The sequence below is a fragment of the Gracilinanus agilis genome, chromosome 2, assembly GCF_016433145.1.
Source record: "Gracilinanus agilis isolate LMUSP501 chromosome 2, AgileGrace, whole genome shotgun sequence".
NCBI classification, from domain to species: Eukaryota; Metazoa; Chordata; class Mammalia; order Didelphimorphia; family Didelphidae; genus Gracilinanus; species Gracilinanus agilis.
The window spans coordinates 218,308,244-218,329,728 of record NC_058131.1 but is presented as its reverse complement, the minus strand read 5'-3'; the positions used below and the strand labels follow the sequence as shown (position 1 = coordinate 218,329,728).

General features: G+C 38.1%; 1 protein-coding gene across 1 annotated transcript in view; it reads right to left on the bottom strand.

Annotated features, from left to right (window-relative positions):
* Window positions 1-21,485, bottom strand: part of PKD1L2 (polycystin 1 like 2) — a 147,224-nt gene that overhangs the window by 21,767 nt on the left and 103,972 nt on the right. The window contains 5 exon segments of the mRNA XM_044663653.1: window positions 3,047-3,181; window positions 10,912-11,043; window positions 11,932-12,033; window positions 13,178-13,388; window positions 17,268-17,428. Of these exon segments, the coding sequence (XP_044519588.1) occupies window positions 3,047-3,181; window positions 10,912-11,043; window positions 11,932-12,033; window positions 13,178-13,388; window positions 17,268-17,428 (741 nt within the window).

Sequence of the window (21,485 nt, the reverse complement as noted above, 5' to 3'; positions counted from 1 at the left end):
TACCTTCCACGCTGTGCCCTGTTGTGGGGTTCCTCCGTTCGTCTGGACTTGTTTTTATGTCCCCTTGAGGAGTTTTGTGTGTTTCGGTCAGGAGAGGTTAAGAGCTGCTTCTTACTCTGCCGCCATCTTAACCCGGAAACTCTTTGAGTTGTTTTTGAAGGTTGGGGAAGATGTGGTAGGCACAAGTTACAGGGAAAGGCATAACAGGGTTAAGAAATAATGTGAACAAAGGCCCAGAAGTCGGAAAGTATGGGTTGTGCATGTTTGGAGCATGGTAGGTAATCCACCTCGTCTGGAACAAGGGATAGGAAAAATGGAGTTAGAGTGACAATGTTGGAAACAAAGGAAGCAAAATGTGGAGGATGTTCGATATCAGGCAAAGGAGTTGGAATTTCATGGCATAAGAAGCATAGGACTATTGAAAAATTTTGAGCAGAAGAGTGAGTGCTATAGTACATAGAAAGTTCTCAATAAATGCCTGCTAAATTGAATGGAATCAAACTGAGTGACATGAACAGTCTAGGAGTATAAAAGATGATGAGGGATGAAGGAGGAGGCCATTGAAATACTCCAGATGAATGGTAATGAGAGGTCATCATTTGGGTGGTGGCAGTGGGAGCAGAAAGCAGAAAAGGTATGGGATATAACATGCTGTTATTCATAGTCACTATCATCTGGTTTTGATTAATAGCTTTTCTTTTTTTTTTTTTTTTTTTAGGAGACAGGCGTTAGAAAGTGATTGGGATATAAAAAAAAGGAAAGACATCAATAATAGTGTCATGAATGCTAAAACTTGGCAAGGAAAACTGACAAGAGAAAAGGGCACTGGGCAGGTTACATGGCTTTGTTAGTCTTTAGCTGAGAGTTTCCTGGCCCCTTCACATACACATGGACTACTCAGTCAGAAAGTGATGAACTCATTTTATTGTTACTTGTCTCTGATGTCACATAATTTCATCTAGATTGAGGGAAAGCAATTGGAATAGATCCCTAGTCAAGTTCCACTTCCCAATTCCACAGGTGTGTATAATTGTGGAAGAAGCATATTTATAAACGTGGCTATTAAGTATTAGCATATGACTGACTTCTGACCAGGCTGTGTAGGAATTATCATAGATCACATTCCTATAGCTCTTTAAGATTTACTAAGTACTTCTTTCACAATAACCTGTTGGTGAAGTACTGTTATTCCCCATTTGAGAAGATACACCCACTAATAATACAGGAGGAGCTATGAATTGGTCCAATAATTCTGGAAAACAGTACGGAATCATGAAAAAATTGACTATAATAATCATTCCCTTTTGACCTTGATTTATCTCTAATTGCATACAACCTAAGGAGGTCAAAAGCTGATGGAAAGCTCCCCCAAAATAAAAAATATTCATAGATGCAATTTTTGTGATAGCAGAAAATGGGGAAAAGGTACAGATATCCATTGATTGGGGAAACAATTGAGCAAATTGTAGCAAAGCAAATGTAACAGAATATGTTTCTATTATAAGAAGTGACAAATATGAGGAATTCAAAGAAACTTGGGAAAGACTTTTATATCTGGTAGAGGGTGAAAAAAGTGTAACCATAAGAACAGTATACACAATAACCATAAGTGTAAAGGGAAACAACACTAAAAGACTTCTGAACTTAGATGAATATAATGACAATCTTGATTCTAGAGAATGAAAAAATCTATCCCTCTTCTCTCGAGGCAGATTACTAAAGACCCAGAATATTGTATACCCTTTCATGGTTGATATGTTGCTTTGTTTTGCTTTCATGTGTTTTTTTTTTTCTACAAGGAAATATTTTTTGGAGGGTGTATTAGGAATTTCCCAAAATGAAAAAAAAGTAGATACCAGTAAAACATTAAAAAGCATTATCCTCATTTAGGCTCTGTAGGGGTACTTTGATTTACCTAAGATTATACAGCTAATAAATGTCAGGACTGGTACTTGAAGGCTAGATCATGCTACCTCCCCTAAAAGGGAAAAGAATAGAGTCAGCATTAATAGATGTCATTGTCTGTTTGTGTCCAGGATTTATTGCATTAAAAAATTCAGTTCAGTTTTTTAAAAATCACTTATTAAATATATACTGTAGGCAAAGCTCAGTGCTAAAGATACAAAAAAAATTTTTAATAAACTCTGCCTTCAAGGAGGCTGCTATATTCAACAGGTAGGATACAATATATAAGAAACATGTAAATATAAGTACATATTAAAGAATACCAAAGATTACTAATTGCTAACAACTGGAGTCTTAAGGAAAAAATCTATTTTGGAGAGGTTGCTCCTAAGCTAGACTTGGTAGGAAGCTAGACGTTTAAATAATAGACAATGACCAGTAAGGTTTAAAAAGATGATAAGCTAGAATGATTGTTCTATAAAGAGATGTTTCTGACTGCAGACATATTTTATTAACTATTTTACTAGAAAGTTACAGAAAAGAGGAAAAAATATGACCAGCATAGGAAAAAAATGATCAAAATAGGAAAAAATACAGAAAAAGAGAACTTTCAATGTCACTGTTTATTCTTTCTGGTCTTCTGTAATAAGAAACAGGAAATAACAACTGATATTTATATGTTTTAAGGCTTGCAAAACACTTCACATGTTATTTCATCTGACCCTCACAATAACCCTGTGAGGTGAGTGCTATGAATATTATCATCCCCATTTTCCAGATGAGGAAATGGAAGCTCAGAAAGGTTAAATGATTTTGCCCAGTTACACATCTAGTAAGTTCCTGAAGAGTGTCAGTCAGTCAACAGCATTTATTAAGCACCTACCATGTGTAAGGTGCTGTGTTGAGAATACAAAGAAAAGGAAAAGACACCTTTGCTATCAAGGAGCTCACAATCTAAGTAGATCTTTCTGACACAGTCAGAAAGTGCTATTTCTATGATATCATGCTACCATTCTAAAAAAATACATAAGGCTTCATAATGAGTAAATAATTTACTACATAGGCCCAAGTCTTTGGAATGTGTGGTACCTGGTCATTGTCTATATTACCATAACCCAAGAGAACAGTAGCAAACTTAAACCTTGTCTTCTGCCTGGTCAGTCCAAGGCTGGCTGGTATCAGAAGTCATGACATCCTCATTCTTTTTGCACTTAATGCCAAGGAAACTGAAGAGTTTCATCAAGAGCAAATCAACAATCTCTTCCTCTTCAGAAGGCTATAGAAAAAGGGAAAACATATCAACCAAACAATCCCACTTAAAAGTCTAAATAAATAGAAGCCTAGAAACTTTACCTGGGTGACATTCAGAAAAGCAACTTTAAGTTATCATTTATTAATGAGGTTTTCCAATTGTGTTCTAAACTGTCATCTAACAGTTTCTAGATGGCTTTGTTAGACTATTGTTCCCTCATCTTAAGGTTCCACATCCATACCACTTACCCCCATTTCTCATCTCTCCCATTTCCTACCTCAGAGGTAGTAGGGGTAAGGGGAAAGAGATTTTAAAGATCATCTAGCTCAGTGATTCCCAAAGTTGGCGCCACTGCCCCCTGGTGGGTGCTGCCGCAATCCAGGGAAGCAGTAATGGCCACAGGTACATTTATCTTTCCTATTAATTGCTATTAAAATAAAAACAAATTAATTTCCAGTGGGCTAAGTAATATTGGAAAGGGGGTAGTAGGCCAAAAACGTTTGGGAACCACTGATTTAGCTGAACTGCTTCATTTTTTTTTTAAATTTAAAAGCGATTTTTATTGATGGCTTTTGGTTTTAAATAATTGTCATTTCAGAATATATATTTCCCTTCCCTGGTGCCTTAATACATAATTCTTCTAACAAGTTATTTATATATTATATATTTATTTAATTTTACTTTTTTAGAAAATTTTTTCCATGATTCCATGATTCATGTTCTTTTGCTCTCTCCTCCCCCCAACACCCCCCCCCCCCCATCCCCAGCCAATGCACATTTCCACTGGTTTCTTCATCTGTCATCAATCAAGACCAATTTCTATATTACTGATAGTTGTACTAGGGTGGTCCTTTAGAGTTTACTTCCCAAATCATGTCTGCATCAACCCATGTGTTCAAGCAGTTGTTTTTCTTCTGTGTTTCCACTCCTGTAGTTCTTCCTCTAAATGTAGGTAGTGTTCTTTTCCATAAATCCCTCAGAATTGTCCTGGGTCATTGTATTGCTGCTATTACAGAAATCCATTACATTCGATTTTACCACAAGGTATCAGTCTCTGTGTACAATGTTCTTCTGGCTCTGCTCCTTTCACACTGCATCAATTCCTGGAGGTCATTCCAGTTCACATGAAATTCCTTCAGTTTATTATTCCTTTGAGCACATTAGTATTCTATCACAAACAAATACCACAATTTTTTCAGCCATTCCCCAATTGATGGGCATACCCTCATTTTCTAGTATTTTGCTACTACAAAGAGTGCGGCTATAAATATTTTTGTATATGTCTTTTTCCCTATGATCTCCTCTTTGGGGTACAAACTCAGCAATGGTATGGCTGGATCAAAGGGCAGGCAATCTTTTAGAGCTCTTTGGACATAGTTCCAAATTGCCATCCAGAATGGTTGAATCAATTCACAACTCCACCAGCAGTGCATTAATGTCCCAATTTTGTCACATCCCCTCCAACATTCATTACTATCCCCTGCTGTCTGAGGTGGGAACCTCAGAGTTATTTTGATTTGCATTTCTCTAATTATTAGAGATTTAGAACACTTTCTCATATGCTTATTGATAGTTTTGAGTTCTTTATCAGAAAATTGCCTATTCATGTCCCTTGCCCATTAATCGATTGGGGAATGGCTTAATTTTTTGTACAATTGATTTAGCTCCTTGTATATTTGAGTAATTAGACCTTTGTCAGAGTATTTTGTTACAAAGATTTTCCCCCAGTTTGTTGTTTCCCTTCTGATTTTGATTGCATTGTTTTTGTTTGCACAAAACCTTTTTAATTTAATATAATCGAAATTATTTTACATTTTGTAATTTTTTCTCACTCTTGCTTGGTTTTAAATTCTTTCCTGTCCCAGAGATCTGACAAGTATACTATTCTGTGTTCACCTAATTTATTTATAGTTTCCCTCTTTATATTCAAGTCATTCAACCATTCTGAATTTATCTTGGTGTAAGGTGTAAGATATTGATCTAAAGCTAATCTCTCCCATAGTTTTCCAATTTTCCCTGCAGTTTTTGTGGAATAGTGGATTTTTGTCCCCAAAGTTGGGCTCTTTGGGTTTATCATAGACTGTCTTGCTGACATCACTCATCCCAAGTCTATTCCACTGATCCTCCTTTTTGTCTCTTAGCCAGTACCATATTGTTTTTGTTTTTTAAATTTTTTTTAGGCAATGGGCGTCAAGTGACTTGCCCAGGGTCACACAGCTGAGAAGTGTCTGAGGCCAGATTTGAACCTAGGATCTCCCATCTCTAGACCTGGCTCTCAATCCACTGAGCAACCCAGCTGCCCCCCACCATATCGTTTTGATGACCACTGCTTTATAGTATAGTTTAATATCTGGTACTGCTACGCCACCTTCCTTCACATTTTTTTTCCCCATTATTTCCCTTGATATTCTTGATCTTTTGTTCTTCCAAATGAACTTTGTTATAGTTTTTTCTAATTCTGTTAAAAAGTTTCTTGGTAGTTTGATAGGTATGGCACTAAATAAGTAAATTAATTTGGGTAGAATGGTCATTTTTATTATGTTAGCTTGTCCTACCCATGAGCAATCAATGCTTTTCCAATTGTTTAGATCTAGTTTTAATTGTTTGGAAAGTGTTTTGTAGTTGTGTTCGTATAATTCCTATGTTTGTTTTGGCAGATAGATTTCTAAGTATTTTATATTGTCTAGGGTGATTTTAAATGGTGTTTCTCTTTCTACCTCTTGCTGCTGTGATGTGTTGGAAATATATAGAAATGCTGATGGTTTATGTGCATTTATTTCGTATCCTGCAACTTTGCTAAAGTTGTTGATTATTTCTACTAGCTTTTTAGTTGATTCTCTAGGATTTTTAAGACCATCATATCATCTGCAAAGAGTGATAGCTTAGTCTCTTCATTGCCTATTTTAATACCTTCAATTTCTTTTTCTTCTCTAATTGCTATTGCTAGTATTTCTAGTTCAATGTTAAATAATAGAGGTGATAATGAGCATCCTTGTTTCATGCCTGATCTTATTGGGAAGGCTTCTAATTTATCCCCATTGCATATGATGCTTGTTGATGGTTTTAGATATATACTTCATATTATTTTTAGGAAAGGTCCTTCTATTTCTATACTTTCTAGTTTTCAATAGGAATGGGTGTCATATTTTGTCAAAGGTCTTTTTAACAACTATTGAGATAATCGTGTGATTTTTGTTTGTTAGTTTGTTGATATAGTCAGTTATGTAGATGGTTTTCCTAATGTTGAACTATCCTTGCATTCCTGGTATAAATCTCACCTGATCATGATGGATAACCCTCATGATCACTTGCTAGAGTCTTCTTGCTAGTATTCTATTTAAGATTTTTGGATCTACGTTCATTAGGGAGATTAGTCTTTAGCTTTCTTTCTCTGTTTTTGGTCTTGTTGGCTTTGAAATCAGTACCATATTAGTGTCATAAAAGGAATTTGGTAGGACTCCTTCTTTGCTTATTATGTCAAATAATTTGTATAGTATTGGGATTAGTTGTTCTTTGAATGTTTGATAGAATTCACTTGTGAATCCATCAGGCCCTGGCTATTTTTTCTTAGGGAGTTCTTTGATAGCTTGTTCAATTTCTTTTTCTGATAGTGGATTATTTAAGTATTTTATTTCTTCTGCTGTTAATCTAGGCAATTTATATTTTTGTAAATATTGATCCATATCACCTAGATTGCTATATTTATTGCCATATAATTGAGCAAAGTAGTTTTTAATGATTGTCTTAATTTCCCCTTCATTAGAGGTGAGGTCTCCCTTTTCATCTTTGATACTGTTAATTTTGTTTTCTTCTTTCTTTTTAATTAGATTGACCAGTACTTTGTCTATTTTATCTGTTTTTTCAAAATACCAGCTTATAATCTTATTTATTAATTCAATAGTTCTTTTACTTTCAATTTTATTAATTTCTCCTTTGATTTTTAGTATTTCTAATTTACTTTTCATCTGGGGATTTTTCCGGGCAACTTTCTAGGAAAAATTTCTTTACGTGGGGTACCACATTTTGTACAACAATTATTTTAGCATGCTCAATGGTGGCATCATCCAGAATATCGAGGCCTAGCTGTGTTTCTATGGCCTCAAGAATCCTATCAAGAAATGTGGCTAGCATTTCTTGTCCAGTCTGCCTCACTTTTTCAAACCTGGACCATGCATTAGGGTTTCTTGAGTGTTTTTCTAGGACCTTAATAATCGATTTTCTGGCCTGCTTGAGCATCCTGTAAATAGGAACTGAATTTAAATCCAGCTCCTCCCAGGCCACAGGCCATGGAGTCATCCCTTCCATATTTCTTGTTTCCTCAACAACCTTATTTCTATCATGATTCGATAATATCTCCCCCAAAACAAACCAACAATCCTCAAAATCAGGATCATGTGTCTTAATAAAAGCCTGATTTTTATAAATCAGGATCATTGTGAAAATTTGGAATTTTCCTCTTTAAGCTCTCCACATCTTTTGTTCTAAACCTTGTATGCTGCCTCACATGAAATATTCTGTCATCGCATATGATAGGTAAATTGAAAAGTGGGTATAAGTTAACCTGTTTGTCCCCCTCACTTAATGCCTTTTCTTCCATTTCTGCCTTAGAAAGTTCTGGTTTAACACCTTTATCATCATTACCATGTTTCTCATCATTACCAGGAGCTTGACCATACCCATTGTCCAGAAACTTATCTTTTTTCATGTATAGTTCAATATTGTTAACTTGAATCTGTAATAACGTCATCATGATCTTTAATTCAGATTCTTTAGAATACCAATTCATTAACACTTTAATAGAATATAGCATACATTTTAACAACCAAAGCATCCTATATATAATATAGCCACAAAACAAAATCAATGTTATGTGTGCCACATGTCCAGTAATGTTATTTCCCACATTGGCCTTATCTTCTCAAAATTAAACCCCATTTTTATATATTTGGGAATACTTTTCAATGAAAAATAAAGAGCACCCTGCAACACATTCTATAACATCGTTATACACTTGTCCACCATATATCTTCCATTGTTGTCAGTTGTATTACACTTGGTAACAATGTACCAGTGGTATTGTACTCCAGTGCTATACAAATAATTAACACACACAAAACAGTAGTCACACACAAAAAAACAATACCAATACAATAGACCAAGAACAATAAAAACACCCAAAGGAAAAAAAAAGGAGAAAAAACACTCCAGAGGTGGGGGGAAATGGAGAAAAATTCTTTCTCTGGAGCTATCTCAGCCTTTATAGTAAATTGGCTTCACTCAGGGATTTTACGAATGAACTGGTGGTGGGAGTAGGCAATTCTGTGTGGTTCACCACTGCCTTGCAACTTTCAGTGCACAGCCCATGGCTATACCCCCTCACGGAATGTTCAGAACCCTCTGGCTTCCAGTTTGCCTCCAACCTTCAGAGAACTAACTTCCAGTCTACCTAAATTAGCTCCCCTCTGTTACTGGTGCCAACTGAAAAAGGTGATACTGGGAATAGGGAATAAATAATAAACTGAGGACACACTCACTCTTCACAATGGAAGGACAGACAGGGGAACACAAGCAAACCAAATGGGGATGTGAGTTTCAGGAATGTCAGTTGACTTGTAACTGACAAATTGCCAGTCAGGGAAAAACCAATGTAGTGAGTTCTTATAAATAAGAAGAGACAGAAGTGCTAACAAAATTATGTTTAATGGTAATGACTGAGGGAAGTAGGTAGAAGGGTGTTTCTGTGCTAACATACTAACCTAAAAGTTAACTAGTCTAAAGTTTTAACTAACTAAGCTATTCACTACCTTGACTAAGAGGGCTGAAGAGGGTTTCTTACAGTACAAGTTCAGAGATGCTCCAAGCTGGTCACAGATGTAACAAGAACAAGTTCAAAAGCAGCCAGTTAATCTAAAACAGACTCCAGGGAGTAAGGTAGATTGACCTGTTGTCCACCAACAGATAACCCAGTCCTATCCTCAACCTAGGTCACAATGTTTCCTTGCAGAAATCTCCTTCTCAGTGGTATCCCACACTGACATCTCCTTGGGCATATAGCAAAACCTGGACCACACAGCCAACACTCCTCCTTTCCTCCAGCTTGGTCAAACTCCCACTCCTTTTTTCAAAATCCCAGCTTCATTCCATTATGGAACCCTCAGGTCTTTAGACATAGCCTGGGTGCGACTGCTTAATCTCCCCATTACACCTTCTAGTTTTTTAAGTTGCATGCCCAATTCATTAACCTCTGCCCTCCCTAATTTGTTAACATATTGACTCAATGATATAAATGTTCCCCTTAGAGCTGCTTTGGCTGCATCCCATAGGTTTTGGTAAGAAATCTCATCATTGTCATTGTCTTCAATGAAATTATTGTTTCTATGATTTATTCTTTCACTAACTGATTTTGGAGAATCATATTATTTAATTTCCAATTAGTTTTTGGTTTGCTTCTTCATGTATCCTTGCTAATAACTATTTTTATTGCATCATGATCTGATAAGGTTGCATTTATTATTTCTGCTTTTTTGCATTTGTTTGCTATGTTGCCCTAGTACATGGTCAATCTTTGTGAATGTTCCATGTGCTGCTGAAAATAAGGTGTATTCCTTTTTGTCCCTTTTTTCTCCATATATATCTATTAACTCTGATTTTTCTAGGATTTCATTCACTTCTCTTATCTCTTATTTTTGGTTTGATTTATTTAGATCTGATAGGGGAAGGGTGTGGTCACCCACTAGTATAGTTTTGCTATCTATTTCATCCTTGAGTTCCACTAGCTTCTCTTTTAGAAATTTGGATGCTATACCATTTGGTGCATACATGTTGAGTACTGATATTTCTTCATTGTTTATACTGCCTTTTATCAGGATGTAATTACCTTCTCTATCTCTTTTAACCAGATCTATTTTTACTTTGGCTCTGTCAGAAATCACGATTGCAACTCCTGCCTTCTTTTTCTCAGTTGAAGCCCAATAGATTTTGCTCCATCCTTTCATTTTTATTCTATGTATGTCTGCCTATCTCATTTGTGTTTCTTGTAGACATCATATGGTAGGATTTTGGTTTCTAATCCTCTCTGCTCTTTGATTCCGTTTTATGGGCGAGTTCATCCCATTCAGATTCAGAGTTATAATTATCAACTGTGTATTCTCAGACATTTTGATTCTCTCTCCTTGTCCTGCCCTTTCTTCTTTCACTATTTCCTTCTATACCAGTGTTTTGTTTTTAACCAGTTTCTCTGATCCCCCCCCCTCCCTTATTGTACTTCCCTTTCTCTCCTCTCCCTTCTTATTCCCCTCTTATTCTTATTTAGGGTATTTTTAAGCAACCCCCCCCCACTCTCTCCCTCCCTAGTGTTGCTTCCCTCCTCACTAGTCCTTTTGGTACCCTTCTACTTCTCTATAGGGAGTGAATTAATTCTCTGCCCCAATGGATCTGATTGTTTTTCCCTCTTTAAGTTGATTTCAATGCACTTAAGTATTAAGTATTTCCTCTCTCCAACCTTTTACCCTTCCAGTGTATTGATCTTCTCCCCTGTTCACCCCACGAGATTCTTTATGGAATATAAATTTACTCCATTTTGTCTGTTTTCCCATTTTTCTTAATATCTCCTTTTTTCCCCTCCAGTTTTATATATATATAAAACTATGTGGCTACTATGTGCCAGATATTGTGCTAAGTTTTAGAGATACAAAAAATGAAGCAAAAGACAGCCCCTGCCCTCAAAGAATTTACAATCTAATGGATTAGTTTACCTGGTGATATTTTTGTTCCTCACTAAAGGCAACAAGGATGACAGAAATAAACAGATTTAGCACCACAAATGTCATAAAGATGATGCAGGAACCAATCAAGAGCGAGCCCAACACAGGGTTAGAATCCAAGACCTGAAATAAGCAGAAGCCAAGTGAATGCTATTGGATCCATATGTAAGGGATTTCTCCCAAATAGAAAGATGGCCCAAGGGTCCAAAGGACTGTATCCAGCTCCAACTTTAGGAAAACAGGCTAGTGCCTACTCACGATGACCTATACAGCTGCTGCCTCAGAGAGGGGAATTGTCATAGTTCTCTCCCTATGACTTTAGGCAAGTGTTTTCCTCTCTTTGTGCCTCAATTTTATCATGAAGCAAGGGGGTTGGATAACCGTCTTCCTGCCCAGGTCTGAGAACAACCCCTACTAGAGAGAATGAAAAAGTGGGGAAGGCATGAGCAAAGTTTTGGGTCAGATTGATGTGGAGAGAGAGTCTCAATACAGCTATTTTCAGGAATAATTGAATAACTCATTGCATGAACCAAAAATGGTGTGTTTTCTGGTGGATAAAAGCAGGGACATCTGAACATTTGACCTCTGACTTCTCTGCCGTTTGGCCACTCAGATACTCTCTGACAATCTGTGTTCATAGTTCTGCACAATGACCCAGCAGCTTTCTGGGAAATATCCTCGAACAGTGTTGGCAAAGCTGTGGCACCCATGCAGAGCTGGCACTTGGGGAGCTGCTCCATTCCCCCTCTTCCCAGTGCCTGAGGACATTTTTTGCATGCCCTGCCCCACTGTCCAGTCATCCAAAGCAAACACTTCCTCCCTCAGCACTCTGGGGTAATGGGGAGGGGTAGAGGGGTCACAGGCAGCTTGAAGTTGCAGTTTGGGCACCTGAACTTGAAGACATTCACCAACACAAACCTAGAGTAACATATGCTTCCTAGTCTACCACATCCCATAAGCCTCTCTGTTGCTCTCTCAGACATGGACCTTGGGGACAATAGCTATAGTTACCTCTTCATAGTTGAAGATCCCTAGCTGCAGGCTGACCATTGTTTCTGCTGCATCAAAAAGGGTTTTGTAGGAATGAAGCTTCCAGCCAAATATCAAGTTTGTCTGTCAAAGAGAAGGAGCTTAAATATTACCATTAGGCAAAAGATGAGTGGTACAAACCAAGAGGGATTCTGTTATATCCAGTGTGCTAGCTCACTGTTGGCCATTTAAGTTAGATATTAACATTCATAGAGCTATGATGAAGAGGAAACTAGCTATGATATAGTGGATGGAATACTGGGTTTTGAGTCAGACAACCCGAACTCAAATCCAGACTTTGCTGTGAGCAATAAACATAGCAGTCAGTTGAGTTTTAAGTGCTTACTATGTGGAAGCCACTGTATAAGGGGCTAGAGATACAAAGAAAAGCAAAAACAAGAACCTACAAAGAGCTCGCAGTAGGCACTCAATGTTTACTGAATGAATCATTGATTCAGACCTGGATTTAAATCCTGCTTTGGCCATTTAAAGGCTATGTGATATTGAAGAATTCACTGGGCCTCATTTTTCTCATTGGTAAAGCTGGGGAGTAAGATAGATGATGTTTAGTCTGCCAACTCTAAAACCTAAGATCATAGAATCATATCTAGAGCAAGTCATTCTCTTATTTTACAAATGAGGAACTATGACACTGAAGAACTAAGTGACTTGCCTTGGATAACACAGGTAGGAAATAGTCAGGATAGGATTCAAGGTATTATTCCGTTGATTGATTCAGCCAGTTAGATCCACCTGAGCAGGACCCCTTCCCTCCCATTAAAATACTTGAGGCCATAGCAGGAACTCAAAATGGTCTTGGACTCCTGCCTGGAAGCAAGGACTCAGGAGTCTAAGACCATTGTTAGTTCCTGCTATGGCCTCAAGACCATCATATCTGAGGCTTCCTAGTGCCATCCTTTGGGGGTATCCCTTCCCAGTCTTTGCACTGGAGTTGTTGGTCCTCGTTCCAGTATAAAGTATCCTTATATCTTTCCTTATCTGCCTCCTATTTATATTTCCAGGGTCTCTAATTTAGACAATTTCAAGCCTTGATTACATCAATCCACCAATTGCTTTTAGCACTAACCAGTTTGGGTGCTTCTTACTTACAGCTCCTGTTGGCCCTAGCAGTGAACCCTGATAGGGAATATTTATAGTTTCCAAGGTCCAGTGTGGAGGGAGATTCCCATGGGGAGCCTGGACTTCTAGGAAGGTGATAGATACTCACTGCTATTGAGTAGGCGAGGAACATGATAGCAATCACAATGATGAATCCAGAGATGTCTCCCCAGGCTCTGCGCAGGGTGGAAGTGAGGACATTTAGCTTGGGGTTCAGCCTGAGCAGATGCCACAATTTCACAGTTGACAGGAGTACCAGGACTGCAATCAAATAACCTAGAACTGCATCTGCACTGGCTGTTTCTCCAAAACCAACAGTCCTAGACAACAAAGGGGAAGCCTTGGTTAGAAGGACAAGAGCAAAGGGGCTCAGAGGCTCAGCCCCTTCTATCCCCATCCTTTATGACTGACATAGGCACTGGGCCTAAAGTCAGGAAGACCCAAGTTCGAAAAGGTCCTTAGATACTTACTGGCTACCTGACCTTGGGCAAGTCACTTAACCTCTATCTGTGTCAGTTTCCTCAACTATAAAGTAGGAGTAATAGTAGCACTTATCTCCTAGGGTTTTTGTGAGGATCAAATGAGATAATATTTTAAATACTTTAGTGCAATGCCTGGCACATAGTAAGTACTTAATGAATGCTTGTTTCCTTCCTTCCTTCCTTAATATGGTCAGAGAGTATGACTCTGGGTAGATAGCTGAGCCACCAGACTATGACAATTGTTTCAAAGACTGAGCTTAGTTATAACCTTCATGCTTGATGCTGGGAAAGTTGTGAAGGAGATACCTATGAAGGTACATATTAAACTGGCCACTAAGGGTCCATCCCATGCTGAGATTCTATAGTTCTTTATTATAGCTTTGTAAGTCTCCACTTCTCAATATGATGACAGGTACATCATTAATACAGAATGAATTATTGCATCCTTTCTGAAGGAAAATGGAACTAGATATATTTATTTTGCAAAAATTCTAGATATTGGTAAGGTTATTTAAAAATTTGTTCTGTGAATAATTTTATTGATGAAGTTGTAAACAACTGTCCTAGATTCTAATATGGAATTAAATATCAAAGTGACTAAGCTGTATCTTTTGACTTGGCCACCTCACTTAGTCACAGAACCCAAGGAGGCCAAAGGCAGAAACAACTGAAAACCAAGTTTGTACCTACTCAATGATTAGCAAATGGCCAGAAAAAAAAAACCTGTCATTTATGAAATAGTGGAATATTTTTAGTGCAGTAAAAAGTGCTGAATATATTAGGATTAAAATTATCTTGAGAGGCTGATTTTTGGGTAAGAGCATAAATTTATTTGTGATATCAGATTCATTGGTTAGGCTAGCATCATGACCAATAAAATGATATAGGTCTCCATGGCTGTCTCTCACAACCAGGGATGACCTGAGCAGGGCCAGGCAGCTCAATAAATAGATTTTTAGGAGCTCATTACTCAGGGCCTCCTTTGACCATTCTAAGACATCTTTAATAGATTAAGAGGTGGTTCATCAGATCTTCAGCTTGTGATAATTAGATTAAGTCTACACTGCCCATCTTTAGATTTAATCGCCAAAGGTGAGAACACCTTTAATTCTGGGAGGTCCGTAACCCAAGTGTGCTAGAGTGGGTGACGAATCAGAATAGATTGACTGCCCCCTAGGCAGTCCTAAGAGAAGTGTCTGTTGTGATTGGGCACGCAAACTAGGAGGGGGAGGCACAGGAAGTGACACATAAGTGATCCCTTTGAAAAGAGAGGTTTTCTGGAGAAGGAGGTCTTCTGGGGAAGGAACTCTTCTGATTCATGGAGGAGTGTTGGCTGGGACCCTGAAACCTTGGTGAGAACGTTCTTAATATCTTCTTTGGAATTCCACGTGGTGAGTGTTAAGGCTGAATCTTCCTGAACTTCTCTTTAAGAACTTCCCTTTCAAAGAGACTCTGTGACTGAAGCTTTGCTTCTTATGCCTCCGGGGCCTTTGGGCCTAGGCCCTCAGCTCAAGGCTTGACCTTTTTCCAATTAAGGACTAGTTAAATCTGCCTGGTTTGAGCCAGGGACCAGAGCAAATTACTCAGTGTGTTAGATCACTTATCCTATCTTATTCTCTAATTTTCTTACTTTCTCTCTCTCTTCTTAATTGTAAATTAACTTCCATAAAAGTTAATTTTGACTTGAGATTATTCTTAATTGAGGATTGATACTTGTTCAATACTCTGGCAACCAATCTTTAATATATTTGAACCAAAACCCCCTTTTCCCCCTTACAAGTTCTTCCCCAAACTGACAGATGGACAGTCTAATCCGTAGGAAAAGAACTCTTGTATCCTTCATTATTAACAAAATTCTGTTAAAAAGGAAAACATTCTTTATGATTCCCAAGGACAAAGAAAATGCAAAAAATAGCCAACTAGATGGTATATCTGACCTAGATCCTAGAGAGAAGAATACACAGTAATTTTCTCATATACAGGAATTAATACAATATGTGAAAAAACAAATTCTTACAAATATGAGATATTTAGAGAAATACGAGAAAATTTATGTGAACTAATGCAGAGTAAAATGAGTAGAGCCAAAAGAATAAGGTACACAATGAATTTGTTCAGTTGTTTTCAGTTACATCTGACTCTCTTGAGACCCTGATGGGGTTTTCTTGGCAAAGGTTCTGGAGAAGTTTGTAATTTCCTTCTTCACTTTATTTTACAGATGAGGATATTGATATAAACAGGGTTAAGTGATTTGCCCAGAGTCACATAGCTAGTAAATATCTAAGGCCAGATTTGAATTCAGGTCTTCCTGATGCCAGGCCTGGCATTTCTATCTAGTGCAACACCTGGTGCCTCCCTATAATGACTACAACAATGTAAATTAAAAGATCACTAAAGGGAAGCAAAATTCTGAGTGACTGAAAAAGCAAAGGTCTCAGGGAAGAGATAATAAAACATATAGTAGAGAGTTAGAGAACTGCTGGAGTGGAATGTGGTGTACACTGTCAAATGGACTCAATGCATGTTTTTGCTTAATTGTTCTTAGATTTGGGGCTGGAAAGGACTAGAGGATGTCTGGTCCTTCCTTATCTTCTCTCCCTTCTCTCCCCACCTAAGTGACTTTGAGACCATTGATGATGGCCAAGGTCCCTAAGGGCTACATCATCAGTGAATCAGGGGAGAAGGGCACAGGTAGGGATCTAATCTCTATTGTCATAATATACCAGATTCCAAGTCAATTTTCCCCCTTTTTCAAGGTGTTCAATTCTTGGCTTAAGGCTATTACTCCTGCCCTCATTCTTGAGGACTTCGGTATATATTTTGATGTCCCCTCAAATACTTTAACCTTCCAATTGACCAGCCTTCTCAACTAGATCTACATTTTCATTCCACCTCAAGCACTCATTGGTATTGCCACATTTAATGTAGCATCCCTTCTAAGCTACTAACTGGTACCAGCAGCTTGGGTCTTCCAGTAGGCAGCTGCTACTAAGATTTCAGGGTACTCTGTGGGTGGCTACTCCTAATAATACAACTTCAATCTACTTGTGTGCTGAGTACCAGCCAGTAGAAACAATTGGCTCTTAGCAAAGGAATTTTCCAAGTTAGTATATTAAGAATAATAACCACAAAGGGTTTCTTCCATAAACCTGGGACAAACTTTTCCCACAAATATACCTGACATCCACAGGAAGAATGAATATCATGGTAGTGAGGTACACATCTAGGAAGGTCACCAAGTCTTCACTATACTTGTTCTTCAGGGCCTACAAGTCCTTTTTCTCCTGGTGAAGTCCTCACAAAACTCTCATCTGGGTACAGCATTTTTGCTAAGTCTGGTGTCTTGATTTTTTAAAAACCTTTTCTTACATCTTAAAATCAATACTAAGCAATGAAAATTCATTATAATTGCACTCTAAGTTGGAGCCCATTCTTCCCAAGGACTTATATGTAGAAGAATATGTCACAGACTTGGTTTTGTATCAACTTTTCTTATTATACCATATTAATAAATGTTCTTTAAATTGAGATAATCAATTGAGAGTACATCAATAAAGCCTCATAACCAGTAGAACTACAAAACCCCAAACCCACAGAGTTATCCCTAGAATTTAAAGGGGAGAATTGGCAGATACCTTCTGGGGATTTGTCCCATCAATGGGGAATTAGGAAAGTTGCCTTAGAAAAGGGATTACAGAGAGACAGAGATATCATTACTTGTTCTTGTGAGTCAAGTAGTACTTGACATCTCGGGCTCCCAGGATAGTCCTCTTCAGGAACACTGACAAAGCACTCCAGCTGATAAGGATGATGGCTAATTCTAGTAGGTTCCATTTACTTCGGAAGTAGCTCCATTTCTGACTCTTCATGAGCCTGCCCTGTAAGACAAGGAGTTTGTGCCTGAAGTGTAGCAAGGCCTCAATATGTTTGCTCCATGATCCAGTTTCCAGAAGCTTTCCCCTGGAATCCAAGAGAACAGGTTCCTACTCTTTAGGAATCATGAAATCCTGGGATGGGACGTTCTTGAAGAATGAACAATCAACTGCAACAAAAAATCTAGACTAGGTAATGCTTCCCTCATGAAAAAGTTCTTCAGTGAGAATATGAGAAGTGAATAACTAATGGGAGCAAGCTGGCTCAGCATTGGGTCAGAGTCTTCAATGTTGTCACACCTATCTGTGGGGTTCCCAGCCAGAGTACAGGAAGCTGAAACCAAGAACTAGCAATGTGCTAAATGGCCTGCCATTTCAGGACTAGTAGGAATGAACTGTGGAGCTCTTGATTTCTTCCTGATCCTGTGAATCCTTCTTAATATCTCTCAACCCTGTAAACTTCTCTTTTACAGACATTTATGGCAATCTTTAATTCAAACTCAAATGATAATTGGCTGTTTCACATGACCAACTCAATGCTTCTTAGACCTTTTAAGAGTGAGGAAGGATTTTTTCCAATTCTGTGACATTGCCTCAGACATAGATTATTTGAGAAAAGTTTGTGGCCTACGGGAAGCTAAAGAGTAGGACTAGAAGGCTAAGCTACTCCCTGGAATTCCAAAATGAAGCTGGGACCCAGTTATAGATGGGGCTGCTGCCACTGGAGGTTAGTGCCTCATTTAAAATTGAAGTATTAGGTTATGACCCTGGGCAAGTCACTTAACTCTATTTAACCAGCCCTTGCCCTTCTATCTTTGAGCTCTTGCTAAGACAAAGTAAGGGGTTAAAAAATTTGAGAGATTTTGGTTGGGGAGTCCACACTGAGTCATCAAATTCAGTCAGATAGAATCATGCCACTGCCCACATCAGACTCAGGGCTCTGAAATTAGGACATTACATATGAGGGCATCTTGGTCCTTCTGGTGTATGCAAGACTGAGACAGAATGGATGTTCCTATAACTCTGAGCAGTGCCTAGTAAACCAATTTTTCTAGGAAAAAAAAATAATAATCTTTACATGCTGAAGAAACTTAACTTCGTCTTTCCAAAGGGACTGAAGAATAGGATGAAAAAGTAAAATGTGATTTAGCATGAGAGTGAGAGAAATTAGGCAAGAGGGGCAAGAGGGGAACCAATTTCCAGCATTCTTAATCAAGAAACTAGCTTCCAACTGAGTCAAAAATCTGTAGGAATATTAAAACCTAGGTGAATTTCACAGAACCACAGCATCACAAAACTTCGGGCCCTGAAGGAAACTTAGAATACAGCTTTATATAAAGGACCTTAAAAGACCAACTAACCCAGTCCTCTCATTTTACAGAGAGTAGAAACTGAGGCTTAGAGTGATAAAGTAAATTGCCCAAGGTCATTTTACTAATAAGTAGTCAGAGGATGCTGTAGCAGTAGAGAACTAAGAGAGGAGAAGGGATATCTGAAGTCTTTTCAGTATGATAACTAGAATTAAGTGATGAAAAAGCAAACAAATAAATAAATGGAGAATTGGAAGAAACTAATGAAGAAAAACAAGCAATATAAAGCATGTAATAAGAAACCTCACAAAGTAATCAATAGAAACAACCCACACCAGACTCACTACAGAAGAAAACAAAATTGCAGACAGTACAGACCACTAGAAAAGTACTTTCAGAAAATGACTGCATTGTTGAAAGAACTGGAAAATAATCAAATTGAAATGGCAGATCTGGAGAATCGATTGAGGCACAGCAACTTCAGGATTACTGATACCCCAGAGGTTTAGAAATAAAATACAAAGTGGGTGGGGAACAAGGGAGAGGCAGCAAGGTGACTCAATGGCTAGAAAGCCAGGACTAGAGATGAGAGGTCCTGGTCTCAAATCTGGATTTAGATACTTCTAAGCTGTTTTACTTAGGCCAAGTCACTTAACCCCCATTGCCTAGCCCTTACTGCTCTTCTGCCTTGGAACCAATACAGTATTGATTCTGAGACAAAAGGTAAAGGTTTAAAAAAATTAATACACCCTTTTAAAAGCTGTATATCATAAAAGCTTGTAGTTGTCTATGCAAATCCCTTATTTTGTTCTGCTTTGAATATTGGAGTTTGTTGATTACTAAGTTTATTTTTTTTAAGTAAATGGAAAAATGAAAGAACCCAAACATTATATTCCAAATAATCATTCAAGAAAACACAAGTTTTTTAAAGTGACAATATACAAATAGACTCTATAGGACCACAATAAGAAAAAAAAACAAAAACAAGAAAATTCAACTCCCTATGGACACATAACAATTTCAGCATGACAATGATAAAGAAAAATACAACAGAGGGAGTCAGCTAAGTGGCTCAGTGGATTGAGGGCTGAACCATCTAGCTGACTCCACTTTCTTTGTAATTGTCCTTTGTAAGGATGTGGCTCAAAGTCAGTTGCTTCTTTGTTGCCAGCTGTCTACAGAATAAAGGAAAAATTTTATAATAAAAATTGGAAGAAACTAAGGTGCCTCAAATATTTAGATGTTTCTGCATGAGCTTACAATTCCACTAAAAATGTAATAGGATGTCCATTTCTCCACTTGGCCTTGCTATTTACTGTATTTTGAATTTTTGTTACTTTTCTGATATTATGTCTACCGAATATTCCCTGCCTGGGATGATTAGGGGATTTACATATGAAGCTGTATATGTTTCCAAGGACTACCTTTTACTTTATAAAATGTGGCTGTGAGATTTGTTATGGGTCATGTCCTACTAGTTGAGAAATATTATTTGCTTACCCTTAGGGGAAATATTGATCTTTATGTGAAAAAAAGTTAAATTGGTATATAAATTTAAAAATCATATCTTGGCTCTCTTGTCCCTTTGTCCTGATTAGATTGTTCTCTTTGGGTGAAGTTGTCATCTCCAGAAGGCCCTTGTAATACAATCCAATGTTCCCTGGAAGAGTAAACATATTTACCAACTAGGTAGGGCCCCCCAGCTTGGTGAGAATGCTGTTTGAGTAGTTTGGACCTAATTTTTGCTGGACGTAAGGACAAATTTCCTAATCATCAGAGCTGTCCAAGAGCTATTCTTGCCCATCTGCATATCAGGCTGCCTCTTTCCCAGCCTTTATTCCCACCTTTTCCCTTCTTCTCCTGGAACCACCTTGAATTATAATGGGTTGGCTTTGTCCTTATCTTCCTTGGAACCAGGTTTTTACTTTATCCCCCATCTATCTCTAGGAAATACCACCATGGGCTATCCCAGTGATGGCAAGTCTATGGCACAGATGCCAAAGATGGCATGCAGAGCACTCTCTGTGGGTATGCAGCCACCATCCCTCCCCCCTTTCATTACTAGAAAGACAGAGCTGCTCCCCTCCTCCCTTCTACTGTGCCTGACATTTTTTACATCCCCTGCCCCTCTGCCCACACTCGCTGAGGATATTCCTCAATTCACCAGGCCCTCTGCTCAGTAGCTCAATGGGAGTGCTTTCTCCCTACCCTAAGTGGGGTGTATCCAGCATGTGGTGGAGGGAAGGGTATGGCATGGGGAGTGGGGTGGGGGCAGAGCCCAGCACTCCATCTCTAAAAAGTTCGCCATCATTGGTTTATCCTGTCCCACTTTCCAGCTTACCTTTATGTGTTGTCTTCTATTAGACTGTAAGCTCCTTGAGGGCAGGCACTGTTTAATCTGTTTTTATTTATACCCCTTATGTTTAGCACAATGGCTGATAAGTATTTAATAAATATTTACTCTATTTGCCCTTATCTCTCTACCTATCAATAGCCATTGAATTTGCCCTTATAAAAGGTACTCAAGTCATTGAATATATGTTGGAGATCTTGTAGAGGGTACTCCTGCTGGAGTTATAGGTTTGATCAGATGGCTTTTAGTGTGTCTTCCAATTCTACAATTCTGTGATTCTATATAAGCTCCATTTCTATAGCATATTAAGGCTTACAAAGCAAGACAGTCCTGTGAGGTAGGTGTGTGTTGTACCATTCTTATTTTACATGAGAAGCATAGTGGATGGAGTACCACTTGA